The 21164-nt window shown below is 41.2% G+C and overlaps 4 gene segments (V, D, J or C); all 4 read left to right on the plus strand.

Annotated features, from left to right (window-relative positions):
* Nucleotides 1-723: 723 nt before the first annotated feature.
* LOC130124516 (T cell receptor alpha variable 19-like) lies at nt 724-1240 on the plus strand (the record flags this gene model as incomplete). The annotated part of the segment is given in 2 exon segments: nt 724-742; nt 837-1240. Coding segments are annotated over 2 exon segments (423 nt in total), but the record flags the coding sequence as incomplete, so codon positions are not given.
* A 7799-nt stretch (nt 1241-9039) lies between these two features.
* Nucleotides 9040-9505, plus strand: LOC130124517 (T cell receptor alpha variable 19-like; the record flags this gene model as incomplete). The annotated part of the segment is given in 2 exon segments: nt 9040-9058; nt 9153-9505. Coding segments are annotated over 2 exon segments (372 nt in total), but the record flags the coding sequence as incomplete, so codon positions are not given.
* A 3501-nt stretch (nt 9506-13006) lies between these two features.
* LOC130124259 (T cell receptor alpha variable 14/delta variable 4-like) lies at nt 13007-13436 on the plus strand (the record flags this gene model as incomplete). The annotated part of the segment is given in 2 exon segments: nt 13007-13025; nt 13120-13436. Coding segments are annotated over 2 exon segments (336 nt in total), but the record flags the coding sequence as incomplete, so codon positions are not given.
* Nucleotides 13437-14742: 1306 nt separating this feature from the next.
* Nucleotides 14743-17872, plus strand: LOC130124518 (T cell receptor alpha variable 18-like; the record flags this gene model as incomplete). The annotated part of the segment is given in 3 exon segments: nt 14743-14761; nt 14856-15175; nt 17819-17872. Coding segments are annotated over 3 exon segments (393 nt in total), but the record flags the coding sequence as incomplete, so codon positions are not given.
* Between the last annotated feature and the right edge of the window lie 3292 nt (nt 17873-21164).

Below are 21164 nucleotides of genomic sequence, written 5' to 3' on the forward strand. Positions count from 1 at the left end.
CAGCTCTCTCCCTTTACCAGTCATAGTGCCAACATTCAAAGTTCCAACTCTCACCTCCACATGCCTACCCTTCCTCCTCTCTAGCTGCCTCTGGACATGCTTTCCCCCTCTCCTTCTCCTTCGCCCAACAGTAGCATAGTTTCCACCGACACCCTGCTGGTTAACAGTACCGGTGGCGGTCGTTGGTAACCCGGGCCTCGACCGATCCGGTATGTAAGTCTTATTTATGATCCGCATATTTGATTTGGCAAAGATTTTACGCCGGATGCCCTTCCTGACGCAACCCTCCCTAATTGGCAGGGCTTGGGACTGGCACTAAGGATGTACTGGCTTGTGCATCCTCAGTGGCTGGGTTAATGTTTTACATAAACCAATCGTATCGAAACTATGTTCAAGAACCAGATCGTTTATTTGTAAGGCTTTGGTACACAGTGATCTGATACTTATGAAACCAAAGTTAAGCATCGTGTGGAAGTGATCAGTAGTAGGCAGGAGTTTAGATCTACCAATAGGTGAAATACTGTCTGAACCTGTCAGCAGCAGTAATAACAGGGGATTGGTCATCAGCCCTGTCACTCTGAACAAGCCCCGCCTTTGAATCTACCACTTAGTGTTGGAGCTAAAACAAGGTTCCACAGTGAGACACAGGAAGTCCTCTCTGGTCACTGGAGCTCATAGTTACTGAACAGAAGAGCTATGAGCTTTCTGCTCATCTCACTGCTGTTGGCTGCTATGTGCTTTGGTAGGACACAACTCTTTGTTTGCTTGTTATTAATCTGAACTTTGTCTTGTTGATTCTTTTCCTCACACTGACGCCGTCTGTTGTTGTCCCACAGAATGCAGAGCTCAAAAAGACAACGTGCTCCAACCCAAAGGAGATGTGACTGTTAGTGAGGGAGAGATAGTAACACTGGACTGTCACTATAACACCAGTGACACAAGTGCATATCTTTTCTGGTACAGACAGGCTGCAGACGACAAGCCCACATTCATTCTGAGCCGCTTTACTTTTGGATCAGGGAACAAAGCGGACGGGTTCAAGGAGAGATTTGATTCCAGCCTGGATTCCAGCTCAAGATCAGTTCCTCTGAAGATCCAGAGTCTGCAGTTGTCTGACTCTGCTGTGTACTACTGTGCTCTGAGGCCCACAGTGACAGGAAACTGCAAGACCTACTACACAAACCTTTGGAGTGTATATCAAGAATCCAGAGACAAAACAATGTTAAACCACATCCACTAGAGGGCAGTATTCACATTTTAATCTCATCGGCTACTTGCTGAAGAAAACACATTGGAAAGTTTGACAGGTCACCTTCCTACAACTGCTGATTTGTCCAATGTGTCAATCCAACATTCGAAAACATTTTAATCTGCGTTGAAACATTAAACTGTCTTGATGAAGAAAATTATTAATGTCTTATGTAGTTTTATTTAACAAATGGTACAGTCCTGTATTGATTCTAGTGTTAGGAGAAAAATAACTGTAAATCCCATACTGTCTCACATATAAACCAAAAGAAATAAAATAAAATTAAAATAAAAGAATAAACCAAAAAACTAAATAACGTAAAGACAAAACGGCCCATTTAAAGGTAATATAAAATATGAAATTATAATATTAATGCTATTCAATTCATTAAAGATTAGATTAACCTTAAACCAGGATATTTTGATTGTTTTATTTGTATATTCTTGCTAAACCGATCTGGCCAGTGAATTGTAATGAGCGATCAAAGGGAGAGATCAGGACCTAAACTCGAAGGCCTCACACAGGAAGGCAAGGCCTTCACGAGATACTTTACCGAACGAAGGATGGGTTTTGTTTTCAAGTGACTGGTGAGTCCTACTCTATTAATTATCTATAGAGTTCATTAAGATTGTTGTTGACAGTGCTTGAATTTGCGGCTGTGAGATTTATCACCTAATTTTTGCAGCATGCCCTACACACTTCTCTATGTGACTGACTGTTTAAATCCCTCATTTCCATCCCATAGCTTCTGTTTCCACCGATGGTTTCACCCCACAGGACTGTTTTGTGCGATAGCTCCCCCCACTGGCCTCATCAGTCATTAACCCTCTTTTTTTTTTTTTTTTAATTTATTTCTGATTTTTCCCTTTCTTCTCCCAATTTTAGTGGCCAATCGATCCCTATTTTAATTCAAACACCCACCCTCGCACTGTATGCGTTCGCCAACTGCATCTCTCTGGCCGGCAGTCTCGAAGGAGACCGCCTCGCCACTTTCGTGACAAGGCGACTCCAAGCCGAACCACTGTTTTTCCGACACACACAGAGACGCATTCACGTGACGAACACAAGCCGACTCCGCCCCCCTCCCGAAGACAGCGTTGCCAATGATCGCTGCTTCGTCGAGTCCGGCCATAGTCGGATCTGACGAGACCGGGGCGCGAACCCCAGTCCCCAGTGGGCAACTGCATCGACACAGAGCCGATGCTTAGACCGCTACACCACCGCGGACCAGTCATTAACCCTCTTACCAGGAGTTTTCCCCATACAGACTACTATTAGGCACCGGGCCTCTTATCCACATGACATATTACGACTTGACCTGGATGTGGACCACAGTGTGCTAACTCCACTAGTTAAATCAGGTGTTTATACGTGCACAACCTGTCAGAAGTTTGCCCTCTACAATATCTGATCTATTCCCAACAAAGCCCCTCAGGTCAATAACGCCATCACAGAGCACAAACTGGACTATGTATGTCTGACGGAAACCTGCCAGTCACAGAATGACTTTCTTGAGCTAAATTCAGCAAATTTGTTTACATATGCAAACCTCGGTCTTCAGGCAGAGGAGGCGGCCTTGTGCAGATTTATTGTGATAGTATAAAACCAACACCACTCTCTCTACTTGATCACTCTTCCTTTGAACTGCTGGCTGTTAAGCTCTATGGACCTTCACCCACCATTGTTGCTGCTCTGTACAGACCACCTAAGGCTGGAATATTTTTATCACTAAACACTCAACAGTTTTAACCACCCTTAGTACAACGTCTCCCTATTTAATCCTAATGGAGGGTTTATAAATGTTCATTTTGATAACACTGCGTGGTAGGCCTGTCAGATAGCATTTGAAATTCGAATGTACATTCGAATTATGGTAATAATATTCGAATTTGAATATGAAAATATGAAATTCGATTTTTTGTAATAAATTTTTTTAATATATTTTTCCCCCTTATTAATATTATTATTATTAATGCACACACGTTTAAATGGAAATAAATGATGGTTTCGTGAAACGTATTTTATGAAAATAAGCATAGCCTACATCCGTAGTAAAACCGGAAATTATAAAGCTCTTGTCAGTTCCCACGCCGAGCGGGCGGGCTCATAGAACACAGGAAATGGCGGAATCCGAAAAGAACGTTGGCTGTGACCCAAGCGCTAGCGCTAGCACTAGCACATCTCCTGCGAGAGTCATTCATACTCCACAACATCTGAGAAGTTACGTATGGAAATTCTTTGGGTTTTGGGCTGTTAATGGGAAAATCGAAGAGAGAATATATCCACACCTCGGGAAGATGGCTCATAGATACCTCGCCGTGCCAGGGACATCCGTGCGCTCTGAGCGTGTCTTTTCTGATGCGGGAAACATAGTCACCAAAAAAAGGAGCGCTCTCGAGTCTGAACACGTGGACGCTTTGGTTTTTCTCGCAAACCACTATTAGCACAACTTCTTATACTACTACAGTGAGTAGGACTCTTGATTTTATTTTTTTAAGCCCCGTGGGTCATGGATAATTTACTATGCCTATGTTACTTACGGTAAATTCGTTAACACCATCTGGCCTTTTCCTAGTCAGATTTATTTTACCTGTATGTTACTTAGAGCAGGCCCTAGTTAACACCATCTGGCCTTTTCCTAGTCAGATTTATTTTACTTGTATGTTACTTAGAGTAGGCCCTAGTTAACATCATCTGGCCTTTTCCTAGTCAGATTTATTTTATGTTTAGGGGTGCTCAACAACAGTTTTTGGACTAATATGTGCGGACAATGTGCTGGAGTTGTATGTTGTCATAAATATGCTGTTAATAAAAACACGGGCTACAATAGACTTACTCTCTCTGTATTGATTTTTGGGGGTGATATGCAAATTCAAGGTATTCGAATGCCATTCGAACCTCAGTGTGTAATATTCGTTATTCGTTCGAGGCCTATTTTTGGCATTCGTTCACAGCTCTACTGCGTGGTGATGCTAAGGGACCACTCGAAGACACACGTCTGTTAGCATACACTTCTTTACTTGAACAACCCACGTCACAGTCCTCCTCCCCTCTTACAGTCACTTACATCCTATCTTGTCCTCTAGCTCCCCCTACTGTCCTCCAACTGCATCAACTTAAGACGTCACATATCCCCTTTGCAAAAGATAACATTTATATCATCACCAACTATACAATCACTGCGGTGCTTACGCTGAACTGCATTAGCTATAAACACTCTTACAATAACAACAGAATACCACCTTGACCATAAAACAAATAACAGTTTCGAAATAACAGTCTCATGCAGGCAATACTAGGTCATTAAAAAATAACAGATTTGAAATAACAGTTTCACACAGACAGTACTAGGTCTATAAGAAATAACAGTATCAAAATAACAGTTTCATACCAACAATAGGCTATTCTTGTTTTAGTTTACCGTCCCCACATAGCATAGCCCTGTGCCCAAGCAGGCGGCCTCCTGACCCTGACCTCTTGCAGAGGGGGCTGAGCATGTAGTGGGTCAGGCTGGACTCAGCTACAGTCTATGTCAGGCCCCTGACCCTGAAGGGGTAGGGCAGACACGAGATAGGATGCATTCCATGTGCGCCCATGAGACAGCCTGTAAGTGTACTGGCCTCTTTGCTCATGCATCTGAAGAGGGGAAGTGTACTTTGACTGTCTCTTGCGTAGTTTACCTGGTCTCCTAACTCTGACCCAAGACCCAGGAGGAAAGTGCACCGCTTTTGCTCCTCTCTTCATGTCTGCATACTCCTTCATCTTCCTCTGCTTCTCTTTCACTGTTTGTGCTGTGTTTTGTGCTTGTAGGGATGTGACAGGCTGTGGTTTGTGGAGGCCTGTCACATGGAGTTTGGTGTGCGTCTGAAGTCCGTGCAACAGCTCTGCAGGGGAGCATTGAGTGGTGGCATGCCTGGTTGCCTTGCAGACCTGGAGAAAGTCTCTGGTTGATGCTGTCCACTCCTTTCCTTCTATTTTCGCAGTCAGTAGACTATACTTCAGACGTCGATTAAATCTCTCAATTTCCCCATTGGCCTGGGGGTAGTAGAGTGAGGAGTGTTTGCGTGCAATTCCCCTGTCCTTGTGAAAGGATTCCAATTCCTGTGAAATCAGTTGACTCCCATTGTATGAGATGAACTCTTTTGGGTTTCCTACCCTGCTGAACACTGTAGACAGAAGTGGGTCACTGGATTAATGGCGTATGACACAGTGGCATGTAGAGTTCCACTCAGAGGAATAGGATTGCCTCCGTAACTCACAAGTTTCAGTGTCGGGTGTACTCAGTGGGGCGTTTGGGAAAAGTTGCATTAACATTGCACTTGGAAGGATTGAAACGGCAGAGCCCGTGTCCAGCAAAAGTTCCACATTTTGTGTTGTCTGCCCCTCAACAGCCATCTGTACTGTGCACATTATTTTATTCCCAGTGTGAGCTACAGTGTCTACATTTAATGTAGTCACTTCAGACACAGTGCTCTCTACTTGTTCCACATCATCTGTAATTCCACTTACTCTCTTTGCCCCCCTACACACCTTTGCAAAATGCCCCTGTTTCCTGCAGTTATTACAGCAGGCCGTCCTGGCGGGGCAAGATGGGTAGGAAGCTTTATGGTGGCGTGCTCCACATCTGAAGCATGTTAGCCCTTGTCTCGTGGCGTTGTCTCTCGTGGACACTGGCGGTCCCCTGGTTGTGTCCACCGGCTGCACACCCACAGCTGCCGCGGGCGGCGCTGCAGCCGCAGTTCCCCGGTCCATGATTTTAGCGTTCGATGTGACGGATTCAATTAGTCCAGCAATAGTCACAGCCTTTTCCAGAGTTAGGGGCACCTCCAGCAGCAAACGCTCTCTTATCTGATTGGAGTTAGTCTTTTCCACCAACTGGTCCCGTAGCACGTCATCCTCAAACGTTTTAGAGTCGCACGTAGCAGCAAGTTCTCTCAGCGCGGACACGTACTGTGCCACTGATTCTCCGTGATGCTGACTCCGTTGTCTAAACTTATATCTTTCAGCCACCACCTTAACAGCAGTGTAGCACTGTAGATGTTGACAGTTGACTAGGACCAGTTCTAGGTACGTAGGAGCAGTTTATAACTAGCATCAAATGATTGCAGACCACAGACCAGGGAATAAAGTTTGATCTGCCGGCTTGTTTTTATATAAAGAATTGTAAACATAGACAGAGAAACATACACAATTACACAATAACACAGTAAGAATGGATAAATTCCTTGAAACCTCTTGTTTTATGATTTAACCCTTATTAAACCACTATTTTGAGTTTCTGATATTTTAGATAGATATTTTAGTTCTAATTTAGGATCCTTTAATTCTAATTTGAAGTTATCGCTTGTTTGAGTTGACAAATTATGTTAATTTGTTTTATGTTCTATTTTTTTCCATTGGGCCTTTAAGTTTCAGATCTAATTTCCATTAACCTAAGTTACTTAACCAGTAAATCAGAATGCCAAAAGTAACAAACAATTGCATTACCCCATGAACAGTATGAATGAGTCATAAACTCAGCCGATACTGCGATTAACAATACAATATCAGATCAAAAATCAAAATCAATAATCAATGTAGGCTATAATCGGTCCTTTTTGGAAAGTCCGTTGTTGCTCCAATGAGCCCAACTACGTTTTGCAGTAACAAACTGGAAGTTTCTGTCCTACCACAATCCAGGTGCTCGAATCTGTAGGCTGCTGTCCTGAGAATGAGCTGCCTGCAGCCGCAGACAGACCACGTGGATCCAGCAGGGCTCCTATAGGTGGCTCGCCATCTTGTTTCCAGCTTGGGGTAAGAAACAGCAAGCGCGATCTTCCCAATCCAAGAAAAACCTGGCCTGCATTATAACAGGCGCATCACACACGCAAAGACGTTAGTTTACGTATCTCTCAATAAAATAATCAAAAGAAAACAACAGAAGTAGCGACTGACATGGTCAATCTACCCACCGCTAAAACGTGACGCAGTTTAATTTCTGTGCTAATACGCCATGCTGCTGCTGCTGCGGCCTAGCTGGAAGGAGCTAGCTTAGCAACTCGGTTTGCACAAAAGAAAAACACATTCTGAATTCGGTTCACAAAAGAAAAACACATTCTGAATTCGGTTCACAAAAGAAAAACACATTCTGAATTCGGTTCACAAAAGAAAAACGTGGCTCCTCAACAATCTTTACACAAATTATGATCCGCAACATAACGGAGCTACTTATAGCTTTAACTAGCCTATGCACACAGACATTGTAAACGGACAAGTTCGGCTAGTTAGCATCGGCTAGTTGGCATCGGCTAGTTAGCAGTTGACTCACCAAGTCCTGGACGACACTCGGACACAACACAAAACCCAGGGCCCGGAGGAGGACCAGACCAACAAAACACTCAGCTTGGATAAAGAAAGAACCAACTGTAGCTCGCTGCCATTTCAAAGCAGAATCTTCTATCTCTCGTTCCAGCGGCTTCTCTCAAGCGTCTGCCTGGCGTTCTGAAACCGGGCTGCTTCTGGGACGTCCTCCCTCTCGAGCAAGGCAGCTGATTGGCTAATCGGCACTGCACGCGCTGCGTTCAAGAAATAGCAATCTGAACCAACAATATGAATATGAATTTATCGGTACCATGAATTACTTATCTACTGTTCACTATTTATTTGCAAAATGAATAATTATGATTATTTATTATTGTAAACTACTAATAAGACACGTTAGCCCCCTAGCTAACGGGTCTGACCCTTTAGCCGAGCGGTTAGTGACGTCGCCTTGTGGTGCAGTACACCACAAGGCGACGTCATTATTTATTTTGTCTTATTGACATTTAGAGAGAGAGGTCGTTATCATGGCACCATATGGTTAAATCTTCCACTTCCCTCCTATAGGCCGTCTCATCACTGTCACTTATTACTCCAATCACTGTGGTGTCATCTGTGAATTCAATGATGCTGTTGTTGTCATATTTGGCTACACAGTCGTGTGTAAATAGACTGTACATTAGGGGGCCTAGACATCAGCCCTGAGGTGTGCCAGTCTGAAGAACTAATCTGGATGATTATGTTTTACCTATTCTCACAGTCTTGGACGGGCCTCTCAGGAAATCAGATGAGCAATTAGAGATAGAGTTGCCCATACCAAGACCTCTGAGTTTCAACACCAGTTTGGATGGTACAATGATATTGAAAGCAGAGCTGTAATCAATAACTTTGTCTACAACTTTATGGAGATGGTTTCACATAAACCCTTCATGTAACAATTGTTACATTACATGAACATTTGACTGGTTGACTACAAATCTTTAAGATTAGTTCTGAAGTTGGTTGGAGTTTGGTTTGATAACTCATGTCTTAGTTTGTTTCTGTCCAGATAATCCAGACATTTGCAAAAGGCAGCATTTTTCTTATAAAAATTTCACAACAACTTTATACACAGTGTTGACTGTACTTTTTTTAAATGTCCATGTTATTCACAACATATTGCACTTAGTTCACATCCACTCAAGTAAAAACAGACAACCAAACAACCCAATTCATGACTTAAAAAGATAGGTAGACAAATGTTTGATGCAACTGTAGAAGTTGAATATTAAGACGTGTTCATTGTTTTAAAGTCAATTCCCCTCAACAGGAATATGATCTAAAATGTGTTTACTGTCTGAACCTGTCAGCAAGCCCCTCCTTCAAATCTACCACTTAGTGTTGGAGCTAAAACAAGGTTCCACAGTGAGACAGAGGAAGTCCTCTCTGGTCACTGGAGCTCATAGTTACTGAACAGAAGAGCTATGAGCTTCCTGCTCATCTCACTGCTGTTGGCTGCTATGTGCTTTGGTAGGACACAACTCTTTGTTTGTTTGTTATTAATCTGAACTTTGTCTTGTTGATTCCTTTCCTCACACTGACACCGTCTGTTGTTGTCCTACAGAATGCAGAGCTCAAAAAGACAACGTGCTCCAACCCAAAGGAGGTGTGACTGTTAGTGAGGGAGAGACAGTAACACTGGACTGTCACTATAACACCAGTGGCACAAATACATATCTTTTCTGGTACAGACAGGCTGCAGACGACAAGCCCACATTCATTCTGAGCCGCATTACTGCTGAATTAGGGAACACAGTGGACGGGTTCAAGGAGAGATTTGATTCCAGCCTGGATTCCAGCTCAAGATCAGTTCCTCTGAAGATCCAGAGTCTGCAGCTGTCTGACTCTGCTGTGTACTACTGTGCTCTGAGGCCCACAGTGACAGGAAACTGCAAAACCTACTACAAAAACCTTTAGAGCATCTATCAAGAATCCAGGGACAACGCAACGATAAACCAGATCCACTAGAGGGCAGTATTCACATTTTAAAGTATTTGGTTCCTTGCTGAAGAAAAACACATTGGACAGTTTGACAAGTCAGTTTCCTACAACTGCTGATTTGTCCAATGTGTCAATACAACATTCAAAAACATTTGATTCTGCATTGAAACGTTAAACTCTCTTGATAAAGAGAAGTATGAATGTCTTCTGTAGATTCGTTTAACAAATTCTGCATTGTATTCTAGTCTTAGAAGAAAAATAACTTGATGGAAGTCAGAGCTTGGTGGTTACTTGATGGAAGCGAGACTGCTTGACTAATCCATGGGACAAGTAGCAGTGTGTATGGTGACAGGTGAGTGGTGGTGTTTAGTCATGCTTATTTAACAGCTATTCTTTCAAGACTCATTATTTTAGCACCCTGTCTTACTTTCGAACATGCATACAAAACATTGTGTTCCCTGGTCGTCACTATAAATCGTTTACCACTGTGATGAGAGTCATGACTGAGCTGGACTGGTGCATTTTCTGCAAGGCAAATGTTTTGTTCCTGATTCATTTGGCTGCCCTGGAGGAGTCGTGTCGAGAAGGAAGGGAGAGGCGGGGAACACACTCTTCTGTCGAGCTGTCAGGTTGCTTGAAAGACGAAGCGATGACAGCAAGTAGGAGAAGAACAAGCGTGCTCCTGCTGTGAAAGCACAGAGGCCTGGCTGCAATGGAAGGAGCTGTGGAGTCAAGACAAATGACATTTCTCCCAAAACTAATAGACTTTTACCCCCCCCCCTCTCTCCCTCTCTCTCTCCGCTTCTTCATCTGTGGATTGGGTACACAGAGTTTATAGCATATCGATAACATCCAGCAAAAACATGACTTTATCAATGACATTAGCACACAAAACAGATAATATATGATGCATATCAATAGAAGGTTGATTCTGCAACTGTATGACTGTATTATGAAAAATAAACATTACTGATTTAAATGAACGGCACCTAATGTAAAATATCAGATAGAAGCATATTATGCCCAATCAGAAGCATATTCTGCATATGCGACTCGTGGTTGGGGGGGGGGGGGGCAGCAGGGGGCCCAGGAATAGTATTGGGGTGGCCGTGGCCACCCCTGGCCACCCCTTGGGGGCGCCATTGTGCTAATTCTGTCCCCCCGTTGTTATTTCTTCGGAAAATATTACTGATGGCCGTTGTCTGTTTAAATAGAGGCACTTGATAAGGAGGACCTTTCTTTCCACAGTTTTTGTCTCTGTCATCGTTGGTGAGACTTGTTGACTTTGGGCCATGTTCAGAAACCATTTAATAATTATAATGACTAATCTTATTCTATGTTGTCCTGTTTAGATCAACACATTTATCATTTCTTATAATGTAAGAATCCCCTTATATATATATAATATTTTAGTAAAGAGAACAAAGAGGTGAAGGGTCCATCACAAGGGGAGGAGTTAGAGAACTGAATTTTAAAGACCTAATGTTGGAACTGAAGAGCAGCTGAGTTCTTTTCACTTGGTGATTCAATACACTTCAGTCACAATGCTACTCCATTTAATCTGGCTGATGATATCTACCTTTCATTCTGGTAAATATGAGATGGAAGAACATACATCTTAATATTATCCATAAGGTATTTCCATGAACTATTGTGTTTGTAAAAATCCATGTGTCTATCTAGGGTTCTCTGAGGATTCAGTTACATCATTTCATGATAGAATTCTGGCTTTGGAAGGAGACAGGGTCACTCTCTCCTGCAACTACTCTGTCTCTACAGAGAACCTCTACTGGTATCGACAGTACTCCAGCTGACCTCCACAGCTTCTCATCATGGAATATTCAGAGAAAGTACCAGGGTTGACTCTTAAGCATGAGAGAGAAAGAAAAGCGTTTCATCTGGAGATGTCCTCTGCTGCAGTGACAGACTCTGCTGTGTACTACTGTGCTGTGAGGCCCACAGTGACAGGAAACCCAGAGTCACTGTACAAAAACCTGACAGTGTCTGACAGAACATTTACAAACTTCAGCTGCTTCTCATTTAACAGCAGATCAATCAAGTAGAGTTTTCATACCCACATAATGAAAATAATTTATCAGAGTTCATAACTGGACTAATGTTTTTGCACTTTGTGCAAATATAGTTATCTTTATATTTAAGTTTGATAAAATATAACTTCTTGTTCATTCAGTGGAACTGGATTAGTGTTTTCTTTGCCTCCTCTTTGTATTTTTTTACTATAACTGTGGATGAGATGTGGTCATGGCTTTGGTGCATCTTCAGGACACCATCAGGATACCATTTGACAATGTTCATGATCAATGTTTCTCATTAACTTGATAGAGACGGTTGGACCTCCACCTTCCTATGACATTAGTTACATCACATGAATGACTGACTTCAAGCCTTTAACTTTAGTTTTCATGGTGGCTGTAGTCTGGTTTCATGACTCATACCTTTATTTACTTGTTGTCATTTAGTCCATTCAGGTTCTTCATAGTGATGAAGAGTCATGTAGAGCTGAGTGGAATCACAGCTGAATCCTCAGAGATACACTGAGATGCTAAAAGTTCTTCAAATTATGAAAACAGATCGACAGTCTGAGGATGATTTTAGGTTTCAGCCATCTACAATTAAAATGATGAGGGAAAAACAAACCTTTATTTCTTTCCAAATACTCCATCAACTTTGCCGTGATTCCATCAGTTTATTAGCACATCACACCCACACTCTTTAATGACACAGGATGAATGTGCTTTTCCAATACAAAGATTTCTGCATTTTTATTATCTATGTTATTCACAACACAATGCAATTATTCTTCCGGTTTTCTCCATAAAATGCAAAAGAAAAAAACAAAAACAAAAACAAAAAACAAAACAAATCAAAAACAAAAACAAAATCCAAATAATAAATAGCTCAAATTTTAAATATTTGAATATTAAATGTCCTTCATTTCCAAAGATGAACCAAAATGGATTCAACTTTATACGAATCACATAAATAAGAACAACATAATACGTGTTGATTGTTTTAAAGACAATTCCCCTCAACAGGAATATGATGTAACTTATACATTTTAACTTATTTTAAACTTATTTTTAGCTGGGTCTTCATGTGTGTATATCTTATACTGTGTTTGCTGTGTTTGTCTGTGTCTGTCTTGCACTGTTTGGTGAAGATACAGCCCTCATTTCATTTTTAACATGTGCCTGCACATTGTTTTTAATGACAATAAAATTGAATTGAATTAAATTGAAAGTAAAATGTGTTTTACTGTCTGAATCTGTCAGCAGCAGATAACAGGGGATTGGTCATCAGCCCTGTCACTCTGAACAAGCCCCGCCTTCAAATCTACCACTTAGTGTTGGAGCTAAAACCAGGTTCCACAGTGAGACACAGGAAGTCCTCTCTGGTCACTGGAGCTCATAGTTACTGAACAGAAGAGCTATGAGCTTCCTGCTCATCTCACTGCTGTTGGCTGCTATGTGCTTTGGTAGGACACAACTCTTTGTTTGCTTGTTATTAATCTGAACTTTGTCTTGTTGATTCTTTTCCTCACACTGACACCGTCTGTTGTTGTCCCACAGAATGCAGAGCTCAAAAAGACAACGTGCTCCAACCCAAAGGAGGTGTGACTGTTAGTGAGGGAGAGACAGTAACACTGGACTGTCACTATAACACCAGTGACAGAAGTCCATCTCTTTACTGGTACAGACAGGCTGCAGACGACAAGCCCACATTCATTCTGAGCCGCTCTACTTTTGGATCAGGGAACACAGGGGACGGGTTCAAGGAGAGATTTGATTCCAGCCTGGATTCCAGCTCAAGATCAGTTCCTCTGAAGATCCAGAGTCTGCAGCTGTCTGACTCTGCTGTGTACTACTGTGCTCTGAGGCCCACAGTGACAGGAAACTGCAAGATGTACTACAAAAACCTTTAGAGTGTCTATCAAGAATCCAGAGACAACACAATGTTAACCCACATCCACTAGAGGGCAGTATTCACATTTTAATCTCATCGCTCCTTGTTGAAGAAAAACAAATTGGACAGTTTGACAAGCCAGCTTCCTACAACTGCTGATTTATCCAATGTGTCAATACAACATTCAAAAACATTTGATTCTGCATTGAAACATTAAACTGTCTTGATAAATAGACTGTACATTAGGGGGCCTAGACATCAGCCCTGAGGTGTGCCAGTCTGAAGAACTAATCTGGATGATTATGTTTTACCTATTCTCACAGTCTTGGGTGTGCATCTCAGGAAATTAAATGAGCAATTACAGATAGAGTTGCCCAGACCAAGACCTCCGAGTTTCCACACCAGTTTAGATGGTACAGTTGTACTGAAAGCAGAGCTGTAATCAATAAACCACATTCAGACATAGGTATCCATTCTGACATAGCTCCTTCTGTCATTTAACATAAGATTAATCAAATAAGGTTTCATATCTAAATAATGACAATATTGTATCAGCGGTAATATTCAGTTTGATGTATTTGCCCTTTGTAAAAATACACGACGACCCATTTTAAAATTTCACAAAACTTTATGACTTGTTCAATCAGAGGAGGTGGATAACTTTGTCGACAGCTTAATGGAGATGGTTTCACATAAACCCTTCATGTAACAATAGTTACATTACATGAACATTTGACTGGTTGACTACAAATCTTTAAGATTAGTTGAGATGTTGGTTGGAGTTTGGTTTGATAACTCATGTCTTAGTTCCCTCTTCATTTATGTCCGTTTGTTTCTGTCCAGATAATCCAGACATTTGCAAAAGGCAGCATTTCTCTTATAAAAATTTCACAACGACTTTATGCACAGTGTTGACTGTACTTTTTTTTTAAAATGTCCATGTTATACACTACATATTGCATTTAGTTCACATCCACTCAAGTAAAAACAGACAACCAAACAACCCAATTCATGACTTAAAAAAATAGGTAGACACATGTTTGATGCAACTGTAGAAGTTGACTAATAAGATGTGTTCATTGTTTTAAAGGAGATTCCCCTCAACAGGAATATGATCTAAAATGTGTTGTACTGTATGAACCTGTCAACAAGCCCCTCCTTCAAATCTACCACTTAGTGTTGGAGCTAAAACAAGGTTCCACAGTGAGACACAGGAAGTCCTCTCTGGTCACTGGAGCTCATAGTTACTGAACAGAAGAGCTATGAGCTTCCTGCTCATCTCACTGCTGTTGGCTGCTATGTGCTTTGGTAGGACACAACTCTTGGTTTGCTTGTTATTAATCTGAACTTTGTCTTGTTGATTCTTTTCCTCACACTGACACCGTCTGTTGTTGTCCCACAGAATGCAGAGCTCAAAAAGACAACGTGCTCCAACCCAAAGGAGGTGTGACTGTTAGTGAGGGAGAGACAGTAACACTGGACTGTCACTATAACAGCAGTGGCTCAAATACATATCTTTTCTGGTACAGACAGGCTGCAGACGACAAGCCCACATTCATTCTGAGCCGCATTACTGCTGAATCAGGGGACACAGCGGACGGGTTCAAGGCGAGATTGGATTCCAGCCTGGATTCCAGCTCAAGATCAGTTCCTCTGAAGATCCAGAGTCTGCAGCTGTCTGACTCTGCTGTGTACTACTGTGCTCTGAGGCCCACAGTGACAGGAAACTGCAAGACGTACTACAAAAACCTTTGGGGTGTCTATCAAGAATCCAGAGACAGCGCAATGATAATCCAGATCCACTAGAGGGCAGTATTCACATTTTAAAGACTGGTTCCTTGCTGAAGAAAAACACATTGGACAGTTTGACAAGCCAGCTTCCTACAACTGCTGATTTGTCCAATGTGTCAATACAACATTCAAAAACATTTGATTCTGCATTGAAACGTTAAACTATCTTGATAAAGAAAAGTATTAATGTCTTCTGTAGATTCGTTTAACAAATTCTGCATTGTATTCTAGTCTTAGAAGAAAAATAACTTGATGGAAGTCAGAGCTTGGTGGTTCCTTGATGGAAGCGAGACTGCTTGACTAATCCATGGGACAAGTAGCAGTGTGTATGGTGACAGGTGAGTGGTGGTGTTTAGTCCTGCTTATTTAACAGCTATTCTTTCAAGACTCATTATTTTAGCTCCCTGTCTTACTTTTGAACACGCATACAAAACATGGTGTTCCCTGGTCGTCACTATAAATCGTTCACCACTGTGACGAGAGTCATCACTTCTGTTCACTTGACAGTGAGGAGTTCCACCAGGGGGAGTTAGTGCGTGGGAGGATCACGCTAATCTCCCCCCCCCCGACCAGGCGCCCCGATCGACCAGAGGAGGCGCTAGTGCAGCGACCAGGACACATACCCACATCCGGCTTCCCACCCGCAGACATGGGCCAATTGTGTCTGCAGGGAGCAAGCCGGAGGTAACACGGGGACTCGATCCGGTGATCCCCGTGTTGCTAAGCAACGGAATAGTCCGCTACGCTACCCGGACGTCCTGAGAGTAGTCATTTTAAATGAAGGCTTTGTTTTGTTTTAAACCACAATAGTTGGTTTCTACCTTGTCTGTTCTTCACATGGCTTGTGGGCCTGTACGTTCACTGAATGTTGTGCTGGAATGTAACGTGCAATGTATCTTAGGATGCTTTATTTATTTATTTATTTGTTTGTTTCTTCATTTATTTCTTCTTTTAATTTGTAATTTGTGATATTGGGCTATACAAACCAAATTGACTTGACTTGACTGTGCATTTTTATCTTTCGCCTGGTCCTCGTGTGAGTCTGCTTGGATGGCCACATGATGGCGCCAGTGTGCATCTCTTGCCCATGTACTGTTCTGTCTCTTGTCTCTGACATACTGCTGCTTGCTGCTTGTGTGTGAGCTTGTGTATGGTCTGGGTAGATTGTGGAACTGAATTGTCCTTCTGGGAGAAATAAAGTTGTCTGAATGTGAATCTGAAGTACACAGTGCAGACAAACCTTATGGCTCTGCTGAGAGTGAGCATCAGGGATTTTAAGTACACATTGGGTCAGCACATGTTCAACAGGTTGATTTTACACTTGGCCCAGCAAATGCCCCCATTCATAATGTACCCCCCCACCCCCAAAACAAAAGAAAAAAGAAAAAGAAGAGTGGCTGATAACACTGGAGGGTGAACATTTTCAGCATGATGGGGGAGATGTTGGGGGAGGAGAGGGAGGAGAGTAAGTCAGCAGGTTTTCTGTTTCATCTGAGAGTGAAGGAGAGTAAAAAGCCGTGAGAGATGTCCCCCCAGTTCTAACATCCATCCGTCCCCATACTTTTACACTTCCTGCTGAATATGAGAGTGATGACCTCATTCATCAGGAATAAAATCAGATGTCATAGTTTCAAGTAAAATAAAACTGCCGGGAGCTTTGGGGACATCACGTTCATCAGAAACAGTCAGAGAAGTGTTGGATGGGGGTGTTGGGGGAGGAGAGGGAGGAGAGTAAGTCAGCAGATCTGCTGTTTCAACTGATAGTGAAAAAACGTGTGATTCAGTGTAGATATGCAACTGCATCCACTTTGGACATCAGCCGGTTGGTTTCTTCAGTCATGACGTCATCAAAGTGACTTCCTCAGCCTCTGAGACTAAGAGACTGACAGTCTCCTAGATGAATGATGACATGTTTCTCCCATGAAACCTTGTGTCCAGATGAACTGATTCAACTTTTCTGGGATTCTACACCTGGATGATTGAGCAGGCATCAACATATTCATGTGTAGTATTCTAGTTTTAGAAGAAACACAACAATAAATCCCATACTGTCTCACATATAAACCCAACCACAAAAGATAAACTACATGATGACAGGAGAAGAAAGCCAACCTGAAGGTAATATAAAATATTTAATAATAATAACTCTATTCTATCAACATTCCTTAAAGATTAGATTATTCTTAAACCATGATTAATTGATTGTTTTATTTGAATATTCTTGCTAAACCTATCTGGACAGTGGATTGTAATAAGCTGTCAGAGTTGATCCAGTCATTGTTTCCTCTTCAGCAGGAAGTGGAGTTTGACAGACAGGGAAACAGATCAGATCTCTGAGAGCAGCACATCTTTAACTAGGTGATTGTTGCTGTGCCACAGTTTCTGTTTGACGTGTGACATCAGTCATGCAGTTCCTCCTACCACTTGTTTTATTCACTGGCTTTACTGGTAAGAAACACTTTGGCAGCTCAGTATTTGTTAAACTATGAATCCCTTTTTAACAGAAAAAATAATGAGATAGATTCAATATATGACATGATTATTGACTTTTTAATCATTTCTTCCCATCTGCAGGTTCCAGTTATCAGCAAACCATCCAGTCCCTCCAAGACAGAGTACATGGTCTAGAAGGTGCCAAAGTTACTCTCTCCTGTAAATACTCCTCAGCAGACTACTTCTTTTGGTATCGCCAGGACGCAGGAGAACCACCACAGTTTCTAATATCCTCCACTAAATCAGGTTCAATAATGAACAGAGCAGATACAAACTCCAGACTGTCTGTTAAAGTGAATGAGACTCAAATGGAAGTGGAGATGTCCTCTGCTGCAGTGACAGACTCTGCTGTGTACTACTGTGCTGTGAGGCCCACAGTGACAGGAAACCCAGAGTCACTGTACACAAACCTGACAGTGTCTGACAGAACATTTACACACTTCAGCTGCTTCTGTCATTTAACAGCTGATCAATCAAGTAGAGTTTTAATATCAGCTCACTAGAAACAAGGTGAGATATTTAGGATCTCTAATCATAGCATGACCATGGAGGATCCTTGTTTCTGGTTGATGGAAGGTTTGCGTCAAAACCTGTTAATGCACACATAGTTCAGCTCAAGGTTAAATATTGTTATAAATTCACACGCAGGACAAGAAGTTGCTGCACAACATGTTGAATTAGTATTGAGTCCAATTAACATTCAACATTTTAGCTTAATGGCTAACTTTTTGTTCATAATATTTTACTGCTCACTTCAAAACATTAGTTACAAAAAATTAAATGTTTTTCTTCTAATATCTTGCCAAGTGATCATTCTATAAGCAGAATAATTCAACCGAAGTTGTGTGATAAAGAATTTTTACATTCTCCACTTTGTGTCATGTGGTTCTTTATTTTGTATTGTAGTTTAAAATACTTTCACGCATAACTTGACGTGGATTATCTCTTGCTAATTCAGTCACGCCCCCAGAGAATGTTCATAGGGGTGGCCAAATGGGGCCACTGAAAATCTTGGGGTGGCACACCAAAACCAAAAGCCAGGACTGAATTTCAGGAATTCTATTATGCTGTTGTAGTATACTGTATAGGCTAATTGAAAACTGCCAACATGAGAGTTAAGGAATCGCCTACTGAAATACTTTGGTTTCTTATTTTTTTACAGTTAATGTTACTACATAGCTGATGTGCAAAGACTAACACTGGTACAGTTAACATTTTGAGTTCCACAACAGTTCTGATTTAATGTGTTATGTATCTGTATATATTGTAAAGTGTTAGATGATTCATTGTTAGATTGTGTATGTGTGATGCAGTGACGGACGATCAGAAGCGACTGGCTGCCTGGCTATGCATTTGTTACTTTCTTTGACATGAATTATTATGAAAAATATACATTATTGATTTAAATGAACGGCACCTAATGTAAAATATCAGATAGAAGGATATTATGGTTAATCAGAAGCATATTCTGCATATGCGACTCGTGGCTGGGGGAGGGGGGGGCAGCAGGGGGGCCAGGGATAGTATCAGGGGGCCGTGGCCACCCCTGGCCACCCCTTGGGGGCGCCACTGTGCTAATTCTGTCCCCCTTTGTTATATCTTAGGAAAATATTACTGATGGCCATTGTCTGTTTAAATAGAGATAAGGAGGACCTTTCTTTCCACAGTTTTTGTCTCTGTCATGGTTGGTGAGACTTATTGACTTTGGGTCATGTTCAGAAACCATTTAATAATTATAATGACTAAACTTATTCTATGTCGTCCTGTTTAGATCAACAAATTTATCATTTCTTATAATGTAAGAATTCCCTTATATATATATATATATATATATATATATATATATATATATATATATATATATATATATATATATATATTAGCAAAGAGAACAAAGAGGTGAAGGGTCCATCATGACATTAATTTCTAAACCTCCACCACTATAACACTACAAAGACCAAGACAAGGGGAGGAGTTAGAGAACTGAATGTCAAAGACTTCATGTTGCAACTGAAGAGCTGCTGAGTTATTTTCACTTGGTGATTCAATACACTTCAGTCATGATGTTACTCCATTTAATCTGGCTGATGATATCTACCTTTCATACTGGTAAATGTGAAGTGGAAGAACATACATCTTAATATTATCCATAAGGTATTTCTATCAACTATTGTGTTTGTAAAAATCCATGTGTCTATCTAGGGCTCTCTGAGGATTCAGTTACACCATTTCATGATAGAATTCTGGCTTTGGAAGGAGACAGGGTCACTCTCTCCTGCAACTACTCTGTCTCTACAGAGAACCTCTACTGGTATCGACAGTACTCCAGCTCACCTCCACAGCTTCTCATCATGGAATATTCAGAGAAAGTACCAGGGTTGACTCTTAAGCATGAGAGAGAAAGAAAAGCGTTTCATCTGGAGATGTCCTCTGCTGCAGTGACAGACTCTGCTGTGTACTACTGTGCTGTGAGGCCCACAGTGACAGGAAACCCAGAGTCACTGTACACAAACCTGACAGTGTCTGACAGAACATTTACACACTTCAGCTGCTTCTGTCATTTAACAGCAGATCAATCCAGTAGAGTTTTCCTACCCACATAATGAAAATAATGTATCAGAGTTCATAACTGGACTAATGTTTTGCACTTTGTTAAAATGTAGCCGTCTTGATTTTTAAGTTGAATTAAATATAATTTAATGTTATGGAACTGGATTAGTGTTTTCTTTCCCTCCGCTATTTATTTTGTTACTATAACTGTGGATGAGATGTGGTCATGGCTTTGATGCATCTTCAGGACACCATCAGGATACCATTTGACAATGTTCATGATCAATGTTTCTCATTAACTTGATAGAGACGGTTGGACCTCCACCTTCCTATGACATTAGTTTCATCACATGCATGACTGACTTCAAGCCTTTAACTTTAGTTTTCATGTTGGCTGGAGTCTGGTTTCAGGACTCATATCTTTGTTTACTTGTTGTCATTTAGTCCATTCAGGTTCTTCATAGTGATGAAGAGTCATGTAGAGCTGAGTGGAATCACAGCTGAATCCTCAGAGATACACTGAGATGCTAAAAGTTCTTCAAATTATGAAGTTTCAGACGTCTACCATTGAAATGATGAGAGTAAAACAAATATTTATTTCTTTCCAAATACTCCATCAGCTTTGCTATGATTCAATCAGTTTATTAGCACATCACAGCATTACTGTTTAATGAAACAGGATGAATGCACTTTTCCAAAATAACGATTTCTGCATTTTTATTGTCAATGTTATTCATAACACAATGCAATTATTCTTTAGGTTTTCTCCATAACAGACAAACTAACAACAACAAAAAAAGTCCAAATAATAAAAATCTCCAACATTAAATGTGTGAATTATTTGCAGATTCACCAAAATAGAATCACACAAATAATA

Source organism: Lampris incognitus, chromosome 14 (assembly GCF_029633865.1).
Source record: "Lampris incognitus isolate fLamInc1 chromosome 14, fLamInc1.hap2, whole genome shotgun sequence".
NCBI lineage: Eukaryota > Metazoa > Chordata > Actinopteri > Lampriformes > Lampridae > Lampris > Lampris incognitus.